Raw genomic sequence first — 22,683 nt, 5'->3', positions numbered from 1 at the left:
TGATTTTTAATTGTAATTATAAACAGGAGTTACCGGTGCTGAGGACTGTCTGGAGGGACTCTGGTTTTCTTCCAATAGCACTGTACTTGTGTTATTGGGTTGTGTGAAGATGAGCTAGAAAGGGGACCTGCCAGGAAAGAAGGGGCTGAAAAATGAATAAACATGAAGATTCAGTGACTCTTGCAGTGACCATCTGTTCATCTTCTCAGAGAGTCAGGCACTAGGGCCACCAGGTAGGGAAAAGAGCTATTTCAGATGATGCAAAGTTAAAAGCATTGAATTAAAATTCACCCCGGGCGAAATTTTCTCAGTCAGATACTGGGAAGAGTGTTCATGTCCAGATGTCACACAGAAAACCATTTCAGTAGTCAGTGTTTGATCAGGAGTTCATAAGGACTAATTTACCTTCTACTCTGTTTCTTAAGTCTTTTGCCCAAAAAATCAAGCCAGAGCTAGGAGCCCATAGGACAAGTGTAATATAACTGTCTTGCCTTCACCCCAAATACGGACAAGAGTCCATTCCTGTGACAGATTTAATGCCTTGTGACAGAGATCTGGAATGTTAGAGAATCTCGTTTCCAATAATCAGGTCTACATCATCTTCTTGCAAGAATGAGGCAGCTGTAGTTGCCAGAGTGATGTTCACATGACCACTCTTGTCATTCACAGATGAGAGTAGTCCTGCGCCTTGTCCAGTTAGCCAATCCTGACTTACCTTTCAAGGTTAGCCTCCTGTCACCACCTCTGGAAAACCTTTCCTGACCCTCCTGGCTGCATTAGGTGCTGCTGCTCTCTGCTCCATCAGAGCCCTTTGAATGCCATTCTTGTTGCATTTGTCATACTCTCCTGTAAGTTTTTTTTTTTTTTTTTTTTTTTTTATAGCTACTTTATTTATTTATTTATTTATTTTTGGCTGTGTTGGGTCTTCGGTTCGTGCGAGGGCTTTCTCCAGTTGCGGCAAGCGGAGGCCACCCTTCATCGCGGTGCGGGGACCTCTCACTATCGCGGCCCCTCCCGTTGCGGGGCACAGGCTCCAGACGCGCAGGCTCAGCAGTTGTGGCCCACGGGCCCAGCCGCTCCGCGGCATGTGGGATCCTCCCAGACCAGGGCACGAACCCGTGTCCCCCGCACTAGCAGGCAGACCCCCAACCACTGCGCCACCAGGGAAGCCCTCCTGTAAGTTTTTATTTTTTTGTCTGTCTCTTTCATCAGATTCTAAGTTCCCTGGGGTCAGTTTAATGCCTGGTGCATAAAAGATACTCAAAAATGGGTGAACTAGCAAATTTATATTTGTTTTTCCCCCATCCAAAAGTAATTGCAAGGATTAGTGTTCTTAAGGTAGAATCATCTAAAGGGACTTCTATCAAAATTTGTCACCTCCTGTCTTGTCAAATCAAGTGCCAAGAGGTGAAAACATGCCAAGGCAGTATACTAGTTATCTATTGCTATGTAATAAATTACTCCCACTTTATTTTTTTTTAATTTTTTAATTTTTTTTTATAGTGGGTAATGTGAAGACTTCAGATGAAATAGATTGAGAAACTGATTGGAAATTGAATGCAAACTAAGACCACTTGACTGTTACTGAAATGAATAGCCCAGTTTGCTTTTTTTTTTTTTTTTAAAGAAATTCACGTTCTTTTATTTATTTATTTATGACTGTGTTGAGTCTTCGTTTCTGTGCGAGGGCTTTCTCTAGTTGCGGCAAGTGGGGACCACTCTTCATCGCGGTGCGCGGGCCTCTCACCATCGCGGCCTCTCTTGTTGCGGAGCACAGGCTCCAGACGCGCAGGCTCAGTAATTGTGGCTCATGGGCCCAGTTGCTCCGTGGCATGTGGGATCTTCCCAGACCAGGGCTCGAACCCGTGTCCCCTGCATTGGCAGGCAGATTCTCAACCACTGCACCACCAGGGAAGCCCACTCCCACTTTATTATCTCTTACTGTTTCTGGTAAGAAATAGTGGTCAGGAATTTAGACAGGGCATATCTTGTCTCTACGTATGATGTCTAGGACCTCTGCTGGAAGGTTAGAGCAGGGGCTGGAATCATCAGAAGGCTCATTCACTTGCATGTCTGGCAGTTGATGCTGGCTATTGGTTGGGTGCTGTCAGCCAGAAAACCCCACGCATGGCCTTTCAATGTGACTTGAGCTTCCTTACAACATGGCGGCCGGAACCAAGAGCAAATGTCCTGAGGCAGAGAGGGCCAGGGCAAAGCCACTTTGTATTTATAACCTGGCCTCAGAAATCACATAGCATCACTTGTACCACATTCTATTGGTTGAGGCAGTTACAAAGGTCCATCCAGGCTTAAGGGAGGGAAAAAAGACTTCACCTCTCACTGAAGGAGTGTCAACATCACATTGTAAGTAGAGCCTGTGGGATGAATATATCCTGGTGTGGCCATCTTTGAAAAATGCAGTATGCCACAAGCAGTCATGGGGAAAAGGTCGAGCGCCTGTAAGACTCCTTCATGTGAGATAAGAGATATGAATCAAAGCAGATGGATTTCATGAAGGCAGTGAGTTTTTCCTGTACTTCCAGAGGGCAGGTAATTATAACTCTGTCAGGAATGAGGAGCTAGAGGAAGATTTAAGGCCTTGTGACAGACATCTGGAATGTTAGAGTCCTGTTTCCACTGCTCAGGTCTACATCATCTTCTTGCAAGAATGAGTCAGCTGTAGTTGCCAGGGTGACACTCACGTGAGCTGTCTTTGTTGAGGTCCTCTGTAGACTTGACCTTATTCCTGGCTCACTGTCACTCCAACATTACTCTTATCATAATTCTACATTATTTCATTATCCATATTGATGATACCCTGACCTTTTAGCTTCTTGACGTCCTCTCCCAATGATCTCGTCCTCCAAGGTTTTCAGCTACTCACTCCTATGATCTTTGAGTCATACCCTTGACTTTGTCACTACCTCTTACTGCAGCCTTTTATGATCACTATTTAAGATGTTTGTTTCAGCTTCAATAATTCTTCAATGCCACAAGAACCTATAGTCACTTGATCCTACCACCCTTTCACTGTTCACCTCCTCCCCTACTAAGATCAAAAGTCCATCATTAGAGTCACCCCTTTTCATATGCTCTCCACTCCCTCGCCGTCTCCTTTTTCTTTGTGTTCTCCTAACAAAGCCCAACCCTGACTAATGCTACTCACCCATACCACCATACAGCTACTGGTCTCACTCAAAATTCATGACAGTAACCTCAAGTGGATCCTTAGTGGGGCCTGCAGTCAGACTTTCCCTGAAATAGGGAAGCAGAAGTACTGCCTCAGGCCACTCCCCCAGAGCTGTAACCCCACACCTTTGGGTCAGAGCCCACCATCTGCCAGGCATTGCTGCTCAGACCTAAATGCACACCCAGCCAACCTTATTCAGGACAATAAGAAATCCTCATCTGAAAACGGCTTCTCTCTGCTGACACCACAGCTTTCTGGTGGCTTCAAAACCAAAGTCTGGTGATGTGACATCCTCTCTGAAGGCACCCTTTCCATTTCGGCTTCATTTTCTGTACACTCAGCGTTGCTGAGAGAGCTATTTTGACATCTCCTTCTATTCTTAGCACCAAAGCACAAACTCACATATGTAGATAAACTGAAATTGAAAGAACTGCACATTCATTCTCCAAAGTCTTAGAAAAATCAAGAGTACTTGAGGGCTGGAGGTGCGAGGGGCTGTACCCAAGTCACTCCAGGGTGAGGTGGAGAGTGCCTGAGTAGGGGCCTGGAGGCTGTGACACTATGCAGATGTGTCACCTTGGGCAAGTCCCTCTAGCCGTCTGGGTTCCAACCTCATCTGCAAAGCGAGGGTACTAGATGAGGTAATTCCTAAGGTCCTTTCTAGATCTTTCATTCTGACTTTGTCACAGGATGCTACAACATTCACATTTGCCCTTTTTTTTTTCCCTTTACTTCATTCACTCATCAGGTTTTCAGTCAAGTAAAGGCTCTGTTTAATGCTCAGAGGGTCAAAAATCAGTAGGACACAATCCCTGCCCTCTAGGGGCTCACATTCCTTACGGATATAAAGCTTGATATAATCCTATAGCTATGCCTTAATGGGATGAATGTCTTGGAGAAAGTATGTTCAAAGTGGGGAACAAAGTAGAAAAGGGGATTAGTTCTGGCTGTGGAGGATACAGTCCCTCACAGAGGAAATAGCATTAGAGAATAAGCATTCTTTTTTTTTTTTTTTTTAATTTATTTATTTTTGGCTGTGTTGGGTCTTCATTGCTGTACGCAGGCTTTCTCTAGTTGCAGCGAGCGGGGACTACTCTTCGTTGCGGTGCACGGGCTTCTCATTGTGGTGGCTTCTCTTGTTGTGGAGCACGGGCTCTAGGCGCGCGGGCCTCAGCAGTTGTGGCACATGGGCTCTAGAGCGCAGGCTCAGTAGTTGTGGCCCTCGGGCTCTAGAGCACAGGCTCAGTAGTTGTGGCACACAGGCTTAGTTGCTCTGCAGCATGTGGGATCTCCCCAGACCAGGGATCGAACCCGTGTCCCCTGCATTGGCAGGCAGATTCCCATCCACTGCGCCACCAGGGAAGCCCGAGAATAAGCATTCTTAAATGACCTGGTGGGCTTTGCTGGAGTGGGGTGGGGGAGCCCAGAAATGTCATTCCAGTTACAAGAAAGGGTCCAAAGACATAGTGAATCTGGGAGACAAATTCTAAGTTTCCCATATGCCTGACCAGTAAGCGCATGAGGGAGTGTGTCAGGGCATGAGGCTGGAAAAGACAGATTGGAACCTTCTCTTTTTCTTCTCATTCAGCAAAAATCTCTTTTTACAATTATCCCAAGTGTCTAAATTTTAAGTCAGGGCTTCTCTGCCGTTCTTGAAGTCTTACCCTCTCTAAGCTCTGCTTTGTGTTATATATATATTTCCTGAAATTTAGCCCTTTTATTTATGCCATCCTCCTGAAAATGTTCAAACATATCATTTATCAAATATTTCCATGTAATGTATAGGGCGGCAAATAATAGCAGCTTTGTTTTACAGAGAGAAAAGCTAAAGTAAACACTGATTGCTCAGTATCATAGATTGCTCAATATCAGGTTAACAGACATGAAATATGCCCTGGGTCCTTCCTTCATGAAAATTCCATGACTTTCTTATTTCTTTAAAGTCAAGAAAAGTAAGTAATTGATTGACTGACCCAGGCGATCACATTGGGGCTGTTTTAAGGGTTCGATTTTGAGTCAAATATGGCTTTAAGAAAGAACTAAATATTGTGAGTACCATTTAAAGTTAGGGAAGAAAGCGTAACATAAATTACCACTCGGAATATGGGTTGGTAAGATTAAAATCTTCTTGAGCCCATGAGAACAGCTGCTTCTTTTTCCCAGTCTAATTGTTTCATAAGGAAACACTGTTGGCTTTTTTAAAGTCAGTGTGGGAGATAGCTGGTCACCCAGACTTCACAGGACAGTAGCGCCCCGGTGGGTCACTACCATCCAGGATTTGGCCTTCGAGATCCAAAAAGTTCAGCCATCCTCCAGAACTGCTCAGGGTTTAGAGGACTGACTGAACTCAGACAAGGTGTATGTTTATAAAGCAAGCTCTTTATATTGGGTCTCTAGCACCATCTACTGGGAAACAAAAGTGCCTTTATTAGAATTACATTAGAATGTGTCAGAAACCCAACTGGGAGCAAAGAGGAGAAAAGGGGAGGAAGAAGTTCAGAAGATTCTAAGAAACAGAGAATTAAGTATATTATATTGAAGTGACTTGTATATAGATGTAACCACTAAAACAAAAACACAAACTTTCTAAATTATCAGGAACAAACACAGACCATATTGTAAAAGATTTTTTTTAAAAAAGCGAGTAGAATTCATAAACACAGAAAGCATACCATAAAATATAATGACAAACTAAGAACAATTAGAATATACGTGTCATCTTAATGCCATAAAACGCCCCTATTAAACAGTCTCTCAGATTAAATCACAAAGCAAAACCCAACAGAATGCTGTTTACAAACCAAGTGACTCAGAAAGTTTGAAAATACAAGAATTCAAAAGCAAACCAAGCAAGTGAAAGCCGAAGTAGCAGGGGGTCTCAATGTAAACACCAGAAAAGGCTGATTTCAGGACAGAAAACATTCTGTTTTCTAAAGGATGCAATTCACAATGGATGCAATTCACAATGGAAGTTCACCAAAAAATGACCATATCTAAGACCATGAAAAAAACCTCAGGCAGTTTCACAAAATACAACACAGCCAATACTGACCTAGAATTTTTTTTTTTTTTCCTAGAAATGTTTTAACTCTCTCTTAATAATTCTTGGATCAAAAATGAAGTCAAACCCCAAAACTAAGGATATTTAGAAAATAAATATATAATTATTTATGTATAATGGAAATATATACATAACATATAGGAATATATAGTAAGCAAATATTATATTACAATTATCTATAATGGAAACTCCTACATGTGATATAGTTAAAATAATACTCAGAAAATTTTAGCGCTACTTATATTAATCAAAAATTGTGAAATTAAATGAATTAGGCATCTAATGCAGATATTTGAAAAAGAATAATAAAATAAACCCAAGAGAACAAAAGAAAAATTAACAAAAATAAAAGAAATTATAATTTTGAAAAGAATCAGAAAAGGTAGTACTCATAAATCCAAGAGCTGCTTCATTGGAGGGAAAATACCCCCCAATAAAACAGATATAGCATAGCTAATCTATTCAGTCCACAGAATTAGATATGAGCATAGGCAAATAACCACAGACAGATAAAACCGAAAGGATCATAAATTATTTCTTTCCTCAACTCTTTGCAAATAAACATGAGAGTAATATAGATGAAATGGATAATTTTCTAGGAAAATATATAAATTTGCAATTGTGACCTCAAAAAGAAATTTTAAATAGATTATCATAGAAAAAATAGAGAAAAGTATGAGTGCATATGGAGTTGTCTAATGAAATACCTAGGAATAAATTTAGCAACAACCTCCAAGATAAACTGAGTGAAAAGTTCAAGGTGGAAACAGGCTGTGAGTTTGTGGATGTGCACGGACGTGCACTTAAATGCTTGGATATCCTTGTAGTATCTGTGGAAGGTGCATGAGAAACAAGTGACAATGGTTGCTTCTGTTGAAGGAAACTGGATCTGTAGGGAACAAAGACGAGAGAAATTCTTTTCACTGTAGAGTACGACTTTGTACCTTTTACATTTGTTATCTTTTAAATTGATTACATGTGTAAATATTACCTACACAAGAATTCTTTTTTGGAAAAGGAGAACCAAGACAAAGGAAATAGATGCTTTTAAAGGATGTTTCAAAAAGAATACCACTTAACTTTTCCTAAAGCTGACTCTGGTAAGAGAAGGATCCTCTTGGTTGAACAGTGGACACCAGACACTAGGATGGTCTTAGCCAGGCCTCCGTGTCTCCCTCAGGAGCTCTGGAACCCAGGCACCCTCACGGCTCTGTGTGAACTCAAAGACCCCAGCCCTCACGTGCCAAAAAGACTACATTTCTGAGCAGAAGTTCTGAGTTAAGGAAAGGATACCCTCTTTTCACCCAGAGACAGGACATTCATGTTTCTTAGTATTTAGGAACTCAGAAGCAGAACCAAATGCTTTAATTGGCTAAAAGTCAGTTCTCTTTTTCCTATTTAATTTTTTAATGGTAAGGTACAAGCTCCTCGTTTTGCTTAGCCTCCTAAGATTCCAGCCCCACTTTGCATGCTGTATCTCTCCTCTAAAAATAGCAGGAACCAAGTTCCTAAAACATTATCCATCTGACCGCATGAAAGGAAAAATAACTCTCACCCTGAAAGAGTATGTTAAACACCTAATGTCTGTACTTACCTTCAAAATATATGATTCAGGTCTGGGACAATACAAAAACGTTTAAATGTACTAAACTGTATCATTGTGTAAGGCTCTGAAACAGAGTCCCTTTCCTCTTTTCCCCTCAAGAAAGACTGGCCAGATTGCCTGGCCTGCTGCAGAGGAACCTGGGATTCTTTGTATTTGGGGAAGATCCTAGGACCAGGGGCTTCTCACTCCTAAGTGGGTCATACTTATAGGGGGTGGGATGGGGTGCACCTCTGCCATCATCTGTTCCTAGGGTTTTCTAGGTGAGCTGCTCAGAGCTTGTACTGGCTTCACTCTGGCTTTTATATACATGTATTTTATGTTGTATACAGTTGACCCTTGAACAGTGCGGAGGTTGGGGCACTAACCCTCCATGCAGTCGAAAATCCACCTATAACTTTACAGTTGGCCCTCCACATCTGCAGATTCAACCAATCAAGGACAGCGTAGGGACTTTCCTAGTGGCGCAGTGGTTAAGAATCCGCCTGCCAATGCAGGGGACACGGGTTCGATCCCTGGTCCAGGAAGATCCCACAAGCCGCAGAGCAACTAAGCCTGTGCGCCACAACTGCTGAGCCTGCACGTCTAGAGCCCGTGAGACACAACAAGAGAAGCCGCTGCAATGAGAAGCCCGCACACTGCAACGAAGAGTAGCTCCTGCTCTCCGCACTAGACAAAAGCCCATGTGCAGCAATGCAGCCAAAAAAAATAAAATTAAAAATTAAAAAAAAAAGACAGTGTAGTACTGTAGTATGTATTACTGAAAAAAATCCATGTATAAGTGGACCCGTGCATTTCAAAACCATGTTGTTCAAGGGTCAACGGTATATGTATATTTATTTTACATGTGTGTGTGTGTGCGCGCACTTGTATTTATTGAGCTTCCCTCTGAAATAAAAAATTCTGCAGGAATGGGGTAGGGGGTGAAAGTCAGTGATTTAGTCCAGCTTATTTGTTGCACTGATGAAAAACCCCAGGCTCAGAGAAGTGATTTCATCTAACTTTACTTAATCTCTTTCCTCATCTGAGGCATTCTACCCTGCAACTGCTACTACTGCTGCTGCTGCTGCTACTATTACAGTACACACACACACCTTGTACTTAAGCTGTTTCCTCCACATCGATTATTCTTCAACCTTCTTCACCCATTCAACCTACTATGACCTCACCTCAAGTCTCAGCTCAACTAATAAACTTTTATCGATGAAATCTCCCCAGTCTGCCACATCTAAGCCAACCCAGTCACACTGCCTGTCTTCTTTCTTACAGCTGTGCCTCTATCGGAGCACTCTTCACACTCTGTGGTTATGAGCGGCTTATACGTCCTCTCCCTCCTTCAGACTGCAAGCAGCTTAAAAAGGCAGGTCATGTCTCATCTATGTATCAGCTCTGCCCAGCAGAGTGCCTGGCATACAGTAGGTGTTTAATGTGATGATCGATCAGACGAGTGACTGTGAATAGGCTCCTAGTCCATTGCCCTGGCTCTGTCATACTCCAGGAACATGCCTACGAGGAGGAATTCTTCTGCACATTCCCTGGGCTTTCTTAACTGAGCTAAATTCAGAATATTTGCGTACGTTGTTTGAGATGGCTCAGCCTAGCATCTAGGGAAGAACAGATCTGAAAGCTGGGAAGAGAATGAAAGGTGATAAAGCAAAATGGCACAATATTCAGAAGAATGTAAAACCCATGTTATAGCCTTTTGGCAAACATGTCTAAAGGACTGTTGAGAAATTTGCTCTCTCCCTTGGATCTCCAGAGAAATTACTCACAAGATAACGCTAATTCGTCTTTTTCACCCTCAAAGCCCTGATTTTTTTTTTTTTTTTTGGCTGCACCGCGTGGCTTGCAGGATTTTAGTTCCCCAACCAGGGGTCAAATCCCGGGTCCTCGGCAATGAGAGTGCAGAGCCCTAAACACTGGACCGCCAGGGAATTTCCTCAAAGCCCTGATTTCTTCTTCAGTGGTTTTAGTAGAGCAGAAGATGTGGCAAATTATTTTCACATATTTTATCAACTCTAAGATGCCATCAGTTGTAATGTTCACCATTATTTTACATTCCATGAAGGAAAAAAACCACCTCTGCCAGTTAAACCATGACATGACATGATTTCAGAGATTTTAAAATATGAAAATGAGGGAATTCCCTGGCAGTCCAGTGCACTCTGCGCTTTCACTGTCGGGGCCCAGGTTCGATCCCGTGGGGGGAACTAAGATTCTGCAAGCCGAGCGGAATTATAATATATATATGTTTAAAAAATATATATATATATATAAATATATATTTTATAGCCTATATATATATATATATATATATATATATATGAGAAAATGAGTGTCTTAAATTGAGGAAATATGGTATATCAATATCACAGGTTGTTGTTTGATGATATCAAGTTGTGTGGGTCTCAGTCTCATCTGTTACATGAGCAGTTTGGACCAGATGAGCTCTGAGAACCCTTCTGGTCCCAACACCCTTGAGTTCTGTAACACCACGAAGGGATAGTCTTGACTGGGCATCATTTGTTGTGTAATAACCACCAAGATGGGGCTCCCATCCAGATTCCTTCTGTGCTTTGCCCTTTAAGAGTTGAGGGTCTTCACACTGCAGTGTCCTCCCTCAGGATTGGTCACCCACCCACATCATTGAAAAGAGGCTTCAGAATGTCCCACCTTGGTAAGAACAAATATACTTATTAGAGGTTGAGGAATCTGGCTTACACATAGGAAGGGGGTGGTTGATTGCCAACTATAACTCCTCCAAGAAGCACTCCTAGAGACACAAAGCTTTCATTCAAAGGATTGACTCTGGGCTTCCCTGGTGGTGCAGTGGTTAAGAATCCACTTGCCAATGCAGGGGACATGGGTTTGAGCCCTGGTCTGGGAAGATCCCACATGCTGCGGAGCAACAAAGCCCGTGTGCCACAACTACTGAGCCTGCGCTCTAGAGCCCGCGAGCCACAACTACTGAGCCCGTGTGCCACAACTACTGAAACCCGCGAGCCTAGAGCCTGTGCTCCACAGCAAGAGAAGCCACCGCAATGAAAAGACTGCACATTGCAATGAAGAGTAGCCCCTGCTCGCCGCAACTAGAGAAAGCCCGCGCACAGCAACGAAGACCCAACGCAGCCTAAATAAATAAACAAACAAAGGATTGACTCTAAAATTGGCTAATAGTAGAGTGGCCATACATCCTAGTTTCCCCCCAACTGTCCCGGTTAACTCATTTGTCCCAGTGTTGTTATTAACAGTTCTCTGTTTCAAGTCTACAGACTGATCAGGGAAGTGATTGGGGAAGAGTGGCTACCAGTGTCGCTTTGGCTAATAATGGCCCCAAATGGTTCGAAAATCACTAATCTCAGGAACGCTGTTAGCATCTGGTTAGCCAGTACCAGGTATTAATGCTCAGTTATGAGCCCTGGGATAGTTCAGCATTAAAGCAAGAAATGTCAACAAGGTGATTGACTCAGTGGTTAGGACAACCATCACCCTTTATCCAATTTATTCCTTAATGGAAATTATGCGTTTCCTTGATTTTTGTACTTTTTTCACACTTGAATGATTCTGAGTGTTATAGCTACTGCATCTTGCAGTCAGTAACATTTTACAGTTAAGGAGATCCAATAATTTCTTCTTCTTAGGATCTGGACTCCTACCTCCTTTACAACTTGAAATGAAGGCTGGGAGGGTAGAACCAGTGGGTCTTTAGGATATAAAGGTTTTATTTAGGCATTTGTCACTCTTTTTTCTGCCTCTTCCCACCAGGAGAAGTTGCGCCAGTGCAGGGAACTGCATTTGACCTGAGGAAGGCAGTGGAGCTTGGAAAGCACCTGCAGGAGTTCCACATGAATGGCTTTGACCACAACTTCTGTCTGAAGGGATCTAAAGAAAAGCGTTTGTGTGCACGGTAGGCACTTTTCATTTGCTGCCTGTACTTTTCATTTGCCTTTCATTTGTTGGGAAGAAAAGATGCCAACTCCTATTTGAGGAGCTTTTCCGCCGCCATATTAATGCCATTTACTATGCTACAGGGGACCAACTACCACATCCTATGTGCCTTTTCAAAGCTCCTATTCCATAGGTGAATACATCTCCCCCCTCCCCCATCATACCGTTTTCCCTGTGCCCCTACCTGGCATCCTGTCGCTTTGCTTCCCCTCTCCCCATCTCTGCCTGTTCTCTAAGGCCGTTTTTTTGTTAGAAGCCCCAACTCCTCCTGACTGAAGTCACCTCTGCTTTCCATGAACTTCCAGAGTCCTTTGTCCTTTCTTGACTTTTGATGTATGATTTGCCTACTTCCATGACAAGCTGGAGGTTGCATTTCCCTTACAGCACTCACCACCTCCAGCCTTGTCTGACAGGCATCTGTGTCCACACCCTCCTTCTCACTAAATTCCAAGTACCTTGTGCCATCTTATCTTTGTGAATCTCTACCTTTACCCTAACACCCTAATACCATGCTCGGCACTAGCAAATAATCAATAAATGTTTGCAGAATGAACGGGTCTTAAATAAAGCAGAGAAAATAATTTAAGCTCTAACAGAAACAGAAAGAACTTCAAAAGCCTTCTCTTGCTCAGAGCCCCAGCACCAAGACCCCAGCTGTGTTCTTCTAGCTCAAGCCTGCTTTTCTCCTCTGTCCCTCCTATTCACATTTCTCTTTCCACGGCCCCCACGTGAGGAGACCCTCCGACCTCCCTGCCACTATTCAAATCCTGGCCTTTCTCTTTCCAAACATCTTTCCCTGAACCTCTTGGTTGACTACACATTGTGGGGATGTCTTACCTCGGTAAGTCTGTGAGACCCAGCCTTTCTTTATCTATATATCCCTTTGACCCCAAGTATAGGACCAGGTGGGTACTCTTCCATCTGTAGAGACCTGTTTTTTTTAAAAAAGGAAACAATTTGGCGGAAACCCAGAACAGATCTGTTCTGCGGGGGATCTGGCTAAAGAGCCCTGCCTGCTCTAGCCCCAAGGGTGGCGGGCAGTTTAATTTGGAGAAGCATCTATTCTCTTTCAGAAGACATAGCTGGTTGTCTTGCCAGACCAAGCAGAGAGCTCCACCTCTTCATGAGAAAGTATCCCAGCCTAACTATCTGTCTCCAACCTGGCCGCCCCCGACACACACAAACATATCTGACTGGGGTGAGTCCCTTTTGCCCTTCCCCAGAGAAGCCAAGCTCAGAGTGAGAAGTTGCTATTGGGGATCCTCAAAACCACCTACTCATGCCTCACCTAAGAGGCTGCGAGAAGTTCCCGCCATGCTCTTCCTTCGTCTCCTCCGTATATGTTGTCCCTGCTCTGTGACTGGGTCTGATTCCTGTCTCAGAGCTGCGTCCCAGCTTTTCCCTGTCTGCTTTTCCACCCTGGACCTATATATATGTGGTCTGGCTTTATCCCTAGGGTCCATCATGCTGGGAGCGGGCGGGTACTGGAAGTGTACACCACCCAGCCGGGTGTCCAGTTTTATACGGGCAACTTCCTGGATGGCACACTGAAGGGCAAGAGTGGAGCAGTCTATCCCAAACACTCCGGTTTCTGCCTTGAGACCCAGAACTGGCCTGATGCAGTCAATCAGGTAAGTCTACAAGCCAGCTTGTTAGAGTGGTGGTGTGTCCAAGGTCACACTGGATGACAGAGGTCATAACACTCAAGTCAGACTTGATCTGTATGATTCAAAAATCTGTGTATGTTCTCTTCTCCAAGTCATGAACAACACAGGAAACTCTTAACCACATTACTAAGATGGCATTTACATGTTAAAAAAAATCTATTATTTTCTGCAACCACAGTGTTAAGATGATCCTCCAAATCTTTTCATCCTGTTTACTTCCTCGTAACTTTCTTTTCAGCTATTTTATAGAGTAATGCTCCTCAAAGCTCCAGCCCATAATAAGATGCTTGTAGCTTGCACCAGAATGTAAATCAACCCTGCTTCCTTAAGAAAGTCTTGCTGTGACAGTGTTTAGTGATGTGGTTGATTTTCATTCTGGTTCAAATTCTTTATCTCATTGCAAACCAATAATAAACAGTTCTTACACTGGCAACTGGTTCACAGAACTGCTCTAGAGACCAGTCCAAAAGCCATCCTGAATGGTTAAGGGTGCAACCTGGGCTGGCAAGGTGTAACCTGTATTGTTTTCCCCTTCACAGCCCCACTTCCCTCCTGTGTTGCTGAAGCCTGGTGAGGAGTATGACCACACCACTTGGTTCAAGTTTTCTGTGGCTTAAGGAAGTGTAAAGATGTGACCTGCTCCAGGGCCAGGCTGGGAGCCCCTTCCGCAGCCTGTCACCTATGCAGAGATGAGATGAAGATTTAGAGGCTTTAAAAGTGATCCTGTGAATTAAAATCATACAAATGGTAGCTGTCATGAGTCAGTCTGAATAGATTCCTTCCCAAAGACTGGCTCCAGGCCAGGTCTAATGATCAGCTCTATTCTCTGTGCAGTGAAGAGGACCCAGCCATCAATGTCATCATCTAAGCCTTGACCATAGCCCAGAAGTGGTAACTGAGCTCCTTGTGTTGGCTCCATCTCTCCATTCTGCCTCTTTTTCTACTTTTCACCCTTTCTTTCTTTGATCCTACTCTCATTCCTTTTCTTTTTCCTCCTTCTCTACCTTATACCACCTTGCACTGTGCAGCACTTTGGAGTTTTCAGAGGTCACTTAGCTCATTCAACCTGCTGGCAGAGGGACCTCTCTGCCCCGATACGGCAACAGATGATGGAGAAGTGAGCCAGCTGAGGCTTAGAGGGGATAAATGACCCACCTAAAGGCACAGAGCTAGGAAAAATTTTAGCCAGGACTCGAGGTCAGGTCATGTGAATTCAAGTCCCCTTTGCCTCCACTCGTCTTCCAGAGCATTCCGAGTGTCACTGATGGGCAAAGGGGGGTCTGACCCTTACTCTGTTAGAGCCATCCTTTCTTCCCAGATTCACTTTTGTAAGAAGCTTTAGTCTGTCTCTGAGCCTACAGATGGTGTGACTTAAAGTGCAAGATCAAAATGTCCAGGAAGAATCTGTAAATTTGATTCTCTGCCTTTGGGGTTAACTGAGAAAGCCCAGCCCAGCCAAGGCATGGGAAGGAAGCCACTGGAGACAGGAGCTGTGTTAGTGTGAGGAGGGCCTTGACTGAGGATTGCACATTGCACCGAGAACAGATGTTGTGTTATGTAGATCAGCCTGGGCTTCCCTCCTTTCCTGAATTACTGAATCATCAGTGATGGGTTTGGGTTGGTGGTTTTTAAAGAAATGTATCTTATACTATTATACACTAATAATCGGTTGAAATAAAATCAAAATCTGCATCTTCAGAAAACTCCCAGTTTCTTCACTTATCTTTAGATCTGTCAGGCATGGACCTTTGGGAAATGGACCAAATATAAATGGTGTGTTCTGGATTCTACCATACTCTCCAATACAGCCCCAGCATCTTCCTGGAGGAACACTACTTAAATGGCAGCCTATGGAAATTCCTATACTTCCCCTCTCTCTTAGCAACAAAAATAAACCAGAGTGTTTTTTAATTCATTTCAGCATGGATTTTCTGAGTACCTATTGTGTACACAGTTCTCTCCTGGGTTTAAGGGGTTCAAGAGGTAATGTCCAAGATGTAGTTATGTCCCTTAGAGATATCACAGTCTCTCTGGGGAAAACAAGACCAATAGTAACAACCAGATGATGTAGAATTGCACCATGACAGAGCTGGGAGCCCTCAGCACTAACTTTGCTCCTGGCTTTTACTACATCGGCAAACAATCTAATTTCATTTGGCCTCAGTTTTCTCACCTGTAAGGCAAAGGGATTCGACTGTAATTATCTGGAAGGTGAGTATATGTCTGCAGGCTGGAACTAAAGCTAGCCACTAGTGCAATTCATGTGAGGTGGTGAAAACAAACATGGTACTCAATACAGAAAAAACCATATGTAACTACAGAATTATTAAAGCCTTGTTGAAAATGCAAATATCCACTCAAATGCAACCCCCTCCCCCAAGAGTAAGTCTCCAGGTCCCCAGGAGTCCATACAACCCTCTACCCACAACCAGACTAGTGCTGTATTATTCTGAGTACCCATCTTTCACAGGTGAGCATATTATTGACTTCAGTTCAACATCTATGGATTCCTGTTTGTTTCAAATTCATATGACACAAGTTCTTATTATTAACCGTGAGATTTTCATTTTTCCAGTTCCCACTCATTTTGCCAAACAAGGTAAGATGTGGTCCAGTGGTTAAGACACACTTCCAGTGCAGTGCAGTGGGTGCAGGTTCAATCCCTGGTCAGGGAACTGAGATCCCACATGTAGCCAAAAAAAAAAAAAAAAAAAAAAAAGAACTTGAAAAAATACAGAACTACCAGCAGAAGAAAGGAGGGAAGCACAGCATATACCCTCTTCCCTAGCCAGTTCCCATTATAACCATTTTAAACAACTGGATCAGTTTGCAGTGGGCTTTCTGGATATTTTCAACAGGACTGCAGTCCTTTTCCAATTGAGGAATTTATCTTCCTTTAAATTCCAACTTCTCCAATTACTCAAATCGTAATTAAACTCTCAGATGGTCTGGGTAGCACTGCCAGCTGTAGCTGGCAGTGTAAGGAAGTCAGCAAATCCTCTCTTCAAATGTAGAAGGAAATTGACAAAACAGTTCCAGTGCTCTGGGAACTGACCCAAAACATACAACCCAAGACACGTTTATGTGTGAAAAACTGCTGAACTTTGAGTAGGAACAGTGGAAGACTGTGGCATCCTTGCCTGGGGCTGCTCCCATTCCCTTTATTCCCCCAGCTCAGTCACCGTGGAGCTTCTGCCAGAGCAAAACAGAACACAAAGACCAGAAGATTGCTATGGTCGGAAGGCGGGGGAGGTTCTCATTTTGGAGTGGTAGGTGATATCCATGCCCAACTGCTTTGTCAATAAAAATAATGATCTTGGTGCTACGAGAGCTGGGAGGGTTGATGGCTCTACTAGCCTGAGTTTGCAATTATGGTTGGAGCAAGCAGATTTCTGGGTGATCAGAGGCTACACACATGCATAGCAAAGACCAGAGAGGGCCAAGCTATTCATACACTCCTAGCCAACCCTGAGGCCGCATGCATGTGCAGAGGAAATTAAAAGGGACTTAGCAAAAAGAAAACAGACTTGAAAACAGCCTAAACACTGAATCAACTCCCTACCTTCACATAGATCCATCAGCAGACGGTAGAAATCTGGTTGAGGTGTCTGAGCACGACGACCATCCAGTTGCTAACCACTAAGCAAGCTATGCAGACACAGGGCAACCCCTACAAAGCTGAGCTTAAAAATAAACACAGGGACCTCCCAGGTGGTCCAGTGGTTAAGACTCTGCACTTCCACTGCAGGGGGCATGGGTTCGATCCCTGGTCAGGGAACTAAGATCCCGCATGCTGCTTGACACAGCTAAAAAAAAAAAACTCTGAGGAGTCCTATAGGACAGGGGTCCCTGACCCCTGGGCTGCACAGCAGGAGGTGAGCAGTGGGCGAGCCAGCAGAGCCTCATCTGCCGCTCCCCATCACTTGCATTCCCGCCTGAACCATCCCCCGCCCACCCCCACCCACCCCCACCCCCCACCCCAGGTCCACGGAAAAGTTGTCTTCCACAAAACTGGTCCCTGGTGCCAAAAAGGTTGGGGACCACTGCTGTAGGGAATAAAACTTGTTTTTAAAGAAAAAGAAACTATTAAAAATAAACACAAGAATGTTTTCAGAAATAACAAAAATCACTGAATAGAGATTACAAAAAAGAACCAAGCGAAATTCTGAGGTTGAGATGTACAGTAACAAATGACAATTCCAACTACAGAGGCTCAGAAGCAGATTAAAGATGGCAGAAAAAAAAAAGTGAACTTGAAGATAGATCAATAGCAATTATTCAATCTGAAAAACAAAAAAAAAAGACTGAAGAAAATGGAAGAGAACCTCAGAGATCTGTGGCACAACAATAAGCACATCAACATATGTGTAATGGAGGTCCCAAAAGTAAAGGGACAGAAAAATATTTCAAAAATTAATGGCAAAAAACTCCCCAAATTTGATGAAAACCATTAATCTATACATCCAACAAGTTCAATAACTCCAACAAGGATAAATACAAAGAGATCCCCACCTAGATATGTCATATTTATTTATTTGGGTGGGGGGGCTGCGTTGGGTCTTCGTTGCTGCGCACGGGCTTTCTCTAGTTGTGGTGAGTGGGGGCTACTCTTCATTGCGGTGCACGGGCTTCTCATTGCAGTGGATTCTCTTGTTGCAGAGCATGGGCTCTAGGCGCAAGGGCTTCAGTAGTTGTGGTGCACAGGCTTAGTTGCTCCACGGCATGTGGGATCTTCCCGGAGCAGGGCTCGAACCCGTGTCCCCTGCATTGGCAGGTGGATTCTTAACCACTGAGCCACCAGGGAAGTCCCAGATACGTCATACTTAAACTGTTAAATGCCAAAAAGCAAAAAGAAAATTTGAAAGCAAGAGAAAGACGTCTCGTCACTACGGAAGACCACCAGTACAATTAACACCTGACTTCTCATCTGAAACAATGGAGTCCAGGAGGCAGTAGAACGACATAGTCAATGTGCTTAAAAACCAAGGATTCTATATCACCCAAAACTACCCTTCAAATGCAGAAGTGAAATAAAAACATTCCCAGATAGGGACTTCCCCGGTGGTCCAGTGGTTGAGACTTCGCCTTCCAATGCAGGTGGTGCGGGTTCGATTCCTGGTTGGGGAGCTAAGATCCCACATGCCTCGGGGCCAAAAAACCAAAACATAAAACAGATGCAATATTGTAACAAATTCAATAAAGACTTTAAAAAAAATGGTCCCCATCAAAAAAAATCTTTAAAAAAAAAAAAAAAATTTCCCAGATAAACAATTGGAAAAGAAGAGGTCTTACAAGAAATACTAGAGGAAGTCTTTCATGCTGAAACGAAATTAAGACAATAACTTGAATCCATGGAAAGAAATGAAGAATATCAGAAACAGTAAATCTCATCTTTTCTTTTAAAGACATAAGGTTGTATGAGGCAATAATTAAACACTGTATCATTGAGTTTATAATATACAATATAGCACAGGGAGGGAAGTTCAAGAAAAGAAAATATACTGGAGCAAAATTTCTATATTTTACTAGAATATTAATCTGAAGTAGGGACTTCCCTGGTGGCGCAGTCATTAAGAGTCCACCTGCCAATGCAGGGGACACGGGTTAGATCCCTGGTCCGGGAAGATCCCACATGCCGCAGAGCAACTAAGCCTGTGTGCCACAACTACCGAGCCTGTGTTCTAGAGCCCGAGAGCCACAACTACTGAGGCTGCATGCTGCAACTACTGAAGCCCGCAAGCCTAGAGCCCATGCTCCGCAACGAGAGAAGCCACCTCAACGAGAAGCCCGCGCACCGCAACGAAGAGTAGCCCCTGCTCGCCGCAACCAGAGAAAGCCCGCGAGCAGCAACAAAGACCCAACACAGCCACAAATAAATAAATAGATAAATAAATAATCTGAAGTAGATTATGATAAATTAAGAGCCACCACTAAGGAAATAACTCAAAAATACAGTCAAAAAAAAAATCAATAGGAATTTAAATAGTACACTAAAAAAAAGTTTAATACAAAAGAAAGCCATAAAAGGAGGAAGAGAAAGACAGGAGGCATATAGAAAACAACAAAATGGCAATTATAAATCCAACCATATCAATATTCTATATGTAGATGGTTTAAACAAACCAAAAGGCGGTTTGTCAGACTGAATTAAAAAGCAAGATCGAGCAACTATAGTTGATCCTTGAAGTACCCCACCACCATGACCACCAAGTCAAAAATCTACATGTAACTACAGTCAGCCATCTGCATCTGTGGTTCTGCATCTGCGGACCACGTAGGTATGTAGAATCTATTGAAAAAATATACACGTGTAAGTGGACCATGTTGGTCAAACCCACGCTGTTCAAGGGTCAACTGTATACGTACCAATAAGCTGAAAGTAAACGGAAGGAAAAAATATACCACAAACATTAACCATAAAATAGGCAGAGTGGCTATATTAATATCAGAAAAAATAGACTTTAAAACAAGAAATAGTACTAGAGAGATATTTTATAAGGATAAAAACATCAATATATCAGGAAGATATAACAATTATAAATGTATATAAATGCATGCATGCAATAGAGCCTTAGATGCTTTGAAGCAATTGTGACGAGAGGCCATGTCTGGAGTTGACTTAGTGTTGGATATAACCCAATAGTTCTGATAAATACTCCTTCAAATCTCTTGAACAGAATGTTAACTTTTTAAAAAATGAGTATTTCTTTGAGCACAGTGACCTCTACTGGCACTAATATAAACCCCTTTTTCATAGAAAGGTTCCATTCCCACATAGGGTCATTTGGTTAGAGAAAGGATCAGAGAATCCTAGAGGATCTATTGTAGAATCCTCCTTTGAATCACATGTGCATGCTGCTAACTTTCTAATAGCAATAAGCTAGGCCAGTCTGTCTAATAACTAGTGAAGTAGGAGCTGGTTAGCACTTGTCTTTAAGCAGCAGTTTTCAATTTTGGTTGTATATTAGAATCACCAAGGGAGATTTTTAGAATATTAATGCCCAAGCTTCACCCTCAGCAACTGATTTCATTAGAACGTTTTTAAAGCTCCCTGGGTGATCCTAATTTGTAACCAGGCCTGAGAACAACTGCCCTAGTGTAAAAGCTTTCCTCATTACTGCCTCTTAACATTCACCAGTATTTTGAGTGCATTAGTGTGTTTAGCTAGAATTTGCTCTCTAGCTTCAGGAAGTACTTCCTCAAGAATGAGTTACAGAGAAACAATCTTCCCAGATCAAAAGTATGTCTTGGTAAGGCCCTGGCAACCCTACTAATAATCCTGGTACTCAAGATCTTCAGAGATAATTATTTTGAAGATTGTAAACAGTTAAAGAGAAACGTGGGAATTCCCTGGTGGTCCAGCGGTTAGGACTCCAGGCTTTGACTGATGAGGGTGTGGGTTCAACCCCTGGTCGGGGAACTAAGATCCTGAGAGCCGTGCAGCGTGGTCAAAAAAAAAAGAGAGAAAAGAGAAATGTCTAAACCAGGTGTTGGCAAACATTTTCTCTAAAGGTCAAAAGAGTAAATATTTTAGGTTTTGTGACACTTACAGTCTGCAATTACTCAACTCAGCCACTGTAACACAAAAAGTCACAGGGTACCCGTTCTTAGGCAAAGGAATTCTTGTTATAGGGGCCCAGGAACTCTGGTGATGGTCCAACAATGTCAATGACCAAGATAAACAGACCCATCTACCTTTACCTCTGCCACAGAGATTATTTCTTTACAGCCAGACTTTTTATTCTTAGCAGCGAAATGATTGATTTTCTAGAATCCAGATTTCTTAAAGATATATTATAAACCGAGATAAAAACAGGGTCTTTGTATAGAATCACATCCAGCCATCTTCAAGCTTCAGTCACTAAGAACCCAGGGAATCTACAGAGGTGGAGAGGACATAACCTTAGGCATCTGACAGTCATAAGAAATGGATGACTTGACCTTCCTTATGTAGGTTAAGCTGACTCACCTAGGCTCACCAGTTCTTGGGGTGTTAGTAAGTTTGTACCCTTTCTGCAGAGAACTTTCTGCACAGAAATTTCCCACACCCTTTCTGGGCAGAACTCTCAGCATTAACCCAGATGAGGGGATAAAAACCTTGCACTGGAGTTGCAGAGTAGAGCTGGGCATTGTAAATAGCAGCCTAAGGATCTAAATCCCCTGCAGGCAGATTCAGACAGGAGTCAGTCTTACAGGTAGCTAAACTGAAAAAATGGACTTTTAATTGAAATGGTGATTAATTATAAAGGTCTCACAGGAGAGAGGAGGTTCCAATTTTCTGTTTGGTTTAATAGGCTAGAATTCATTCATTCATCCATGAATTCACTTTTCATTCATCAGATATTTAAGTGTTAATAAGCAATAGGCAATGAAGAAACTGAACAAGGCCTGGTACCTGCTGTCACAATTTGTCTTGTTGTAGCATACCGACGGAGAAGTAAACAGGCAATTACAGTCTCCTACTATAGACAGTGTGCTGAGAGCAAGGGAACCTAAACCAGACTTGAACACACTGCAATTTATAGTGGGGGGAAAACGTGTATTTTACCACAATTAAAACAAGCTATGCTGAGACACCATTTTTCAACACAAGATTGGTAAAAATCAACAAGGTTGACAGTCCACCATGTGGTTACACCATGTGTACCAAATGGGCAATGTCAGAGAGAAACAGGCACTCCCATCCATTTCCACCAGGGCAAATAGTACCTAGCAAAAATATAAATGCACAGAGCCTTTGACCCAGCAATTCAACTTCTAGGAATTATCCTAGATACAGGGTCACATGTGCAATGTACTATACAAGGTTTTTTACTGCAGCATTATAATAGTAATTAGAAACAACCCTCATATCCATTAGAAGGGAACTGATTCAATTCCTGTCACTCTTTGCTCAAAAACTCTCCCAAGGAAAACAGCGAGTCCCTCCCAAAGGACACAAAGTCCTACATGATCTATATCTTACATCCCTTCCCTTCCTATGCCATCTCTTCCCACGCTCCCCTCTGTTCACTTCCTACTGGCTTCCTTACCCTCCAACAGCTCAGACTACTTTAGGGCCTTTGCATCAACGGTGCCCTCCGAAGTTGGTGTAACTGTCTCTCTGGCTCCAATGTTGTTGCTGTCAGAGGCCTCCTGAGACCACCCTTTACGCGACAGCAACCAATCCCCTGTCCTTTCTGTTTCATCATTCTCCCTACCAATTATTACCCAC

The 22,683-nt window shown here is 43.0% G+C and overlaps 1 protein-coding gene across 1 annotated transcript in view; it reads left to right on the top strand.

The window, feature by feature from the left end:
* GALM (galactose mutarotase) overlaps positions 1-15,167 on the top strand; it is a 52,990-nt gene extending 37,823 nt beyond the window's left edge. Inside the window, exons 5-7 of the mRNA XM_036873544.1 lie at positions 11,620-11,761; positions 13,259-13,433; positions 14,009-15,167. Of these exons, the coding sequence (XP_036729439.1) occupies positions 11,620-11,761; positions 13,259-13,433; positions 14,009-14,086 (395 nt within the window). The 3' untranslated portion in view covers positions 14,087-15,167. The remainder of the gene's footprint in view (positions 1-11,619; positions 11,762-13,258; positions 13,434-14,008) is intronic.
* Positions 15,168-22,683: the final 7,516 nt, after the last annotated feature.

This window comes from Balaenoptera musculus, chromosome 13, assembly GCF_009873245.2.
Source record: "Balaenoptera musculus isolate JJ_BM4_2016_0621 chromosome 13, mBalMus1.pri.v3, whole genome shotgun sequence".
Classification (NCBI taxonomy): Eukaryota; Metazoa; Chordata; class Mammalia; order Artiodactyla; family Balaenopteridae; genus Balaenoptera; species Balaenoptera musculus.
The sequence above is the reverse complement of the archived record's forward strand: the minus strand, read 5'-3'. Positions and strand labels throughout refer to the sequence as shown.